This window comes from Charadrius vociferus, unplaced genomic scaffold (assembly GCF_000708025.1).
Source record: "Charadrius vociferus isolate BGI_N301 unplaced genomic scaffold, ASM70802v2 scaffold398, whole genome shotgun sequence".
Taxonomy (NCBI): domain Eukaryota; kingdom Metazoa; phylum Chordata; class Aves; order Charadriiformes; family Charadriidae; genus Charadrius; species Charadrius vociferus.
The window spans coordinates 913,482-915,356 of record NW_009649571.1 but is presented as its reverse complement, the minus strand read 5'-3'; the positions used below and the strand labels follow the sequence as shown (position 1 = coordinate 915,356).

The 1,875-nt window shown below is 61.0% G+C and overlaps 1 protein-coding gene across 1 annotated transcript in view; it reads right to left on the bottom strand.

The window, feature by feature from the left end:
- LOC104291111 (ectonucleoside triphosphate diphosphohydrolase 8-like) overlaps positions 1–1,875 on the bottom strand; it is a 6,005-nt gene that overhangs the window by 732 nt on the left and 3,398 nt on the right. The window contains exons 6-7 of the mRNA XM_009890309.1: positions 740–1,008; positions 257–367 (exon numbers count right to left, since the gene is read on the bottom strand). Of these exons, the coding sequence (XP_009888611.1) occupies positions 257–367; positions 740–1,008 (380 nt within the window). The remainder of the gene's footprint in view (positions 1–256; positions 368–739; positions 1,009–1,875) is intronic.

Here is a 1,875-nt window from a genome sequence, read left to right as displayed (position 1 = left end):
GTGCACCCACGCTGCGGGGAGAGCCCCACAGTGCAGCTGGGAGCAAAGACCCAGGAGTGCCTGGGCTCAGGGAGCGAGGAGGACCCAGGAGGCTGCGGGCTGCTCTCCCATCTCCCACCCTGTCCAGAGACCTTTGCTCTCCCCCCAGGTCCCTCCAGCTGCCATCTGCGCAGCAGAGGACGGGCAGGGGATGAGCCCTCGGGCTGCCCAGCACCCAGGCGAAGTGCAGACTGGCATCTCCTAGGCAGGATCTCACCTTCTCCCAGCTGCTGTTGCAAAATTGCTCCATGGTGGCATTGACTGAGCTCAGGGACAGCCCTCCAGTCAGGTTCAGAGAGTGAAGGCTGTGATAAAATCCTGAAAAGGCCTGTGGGTGTTTAAGACCAAAGGCGGCAGGTTAGTGAAGCACTTAGGCCACTGCCACCCCCCGCCCCTCCCTCCAGGGGCTCTGCAGGGGTCCCTAAGGCCACCACTCAGCACCACAGGGTGATGCCTGCCAAACTGCTGGGAGGGGGCTCTGGGACCGCTCCCTACACCGAAAGAGAATGGTGCTGTGACAACAGAGGTCTGGGTGCGCCTGGGCACCCCGCACGTCCCCATGCATCAGGCACAGCCCAGCTTTCAGGGCCGGCACTGTTCAGGTTTCTCTCCTACAGCAGTTTTCCCGGGGTTGTGGCCAGCCTCTGGTGCCCCACAGCCCCACACCCCCACCACAGCCACGGGGACAGAGGCTTCTTACAAAGAACTGTCCCCGCACGGGCGGCTGATAAACCCCGTTGAACCCGCATGTCCTGTTGCCCCCACAGCTGAAGTCAAAGAGTTTCTGGATGGCGCTGCTGCACGCGTCCGGGTCGCCTGTCCCCGTCACCGTGAGGACCTGTGCAGGGCTGGGTGTGCTTGGTGCACGGACACAGGGACTGTCGTAGAGGTCTGTCGTGGTGATGCTCTCCCGGTATCCCTTGGGGTAGCAGGGGTGTGATATCTGCTGGGGAGACGGGCTGCCCTGGAGGGAGCGGGAGCAGTTAGTGGGGCTCGGCATGGCATGCCGGTGAGACCCTACCCCACAGCCCAGCCTGTGCTTAGACACTCCCAAAAAGCGGGATCTAGACCCTAGGAGGCTTTGAGGAGAAGCAGGATCCATCCTTTGCATGACTAACCTGCCCATGGCTTTTGCTGGTTCTGCTGTAGGCCCCACCAGTGAGCCATACTGGGGAGGCAATGCCACCGCCGGCCTGTGCCCCCCCGCAGGGACGGCAACGTGCTCCCGAGGGCGGCGCGTGCTCTCTGCCTGCACGGAGACCTTGTTGCTCTTGGCATTCGCCCCGTCCCCACTGCAGCTTGCAGGCCCTAGCCCAGGAAGGACCAAAGATTCACCCCACCTGCACGGTCCCCGAGCGTCTCCCTCGCCCACAGCGCTGGGCTGTGCGCTCTGTCCGAGGTGAGACCGGAGGACACTGCTTAGTGGTGGACTGGTGTGCAGGAGAGGATGTTGGGAATCCTCCCTCTGGGCTGAAATTGGGGAAGGGCGAGTGAATGGGGACAGGGAGGAACCTAAGGATACAGCTGGGCTTGAGAAATGATGAAAAATGCTATTACGTGTCAACATCTGGGGAGAAGGGAGCCCTGGCAGGGAACCACCACCGCCTTCCACCCAAATGAGGGAATGTTTTGCTTCAGTAGGTAAAATCCAAGCCTCTCCCAGGTTTTTGAATTCGTGAAAACTCCCAATTCCCTAACACTACTTCCACAGGCAGGCCCAAAATTTCAGGAAGACATTTCTCATGGCAATGGGTAAACGGTTCAGCGGATCCTGGTGACCAGTGGCTGTGGTACCTGGGGGAGAGCCGCCAACAGCCCCTTCAAGGCCCGTGTCTG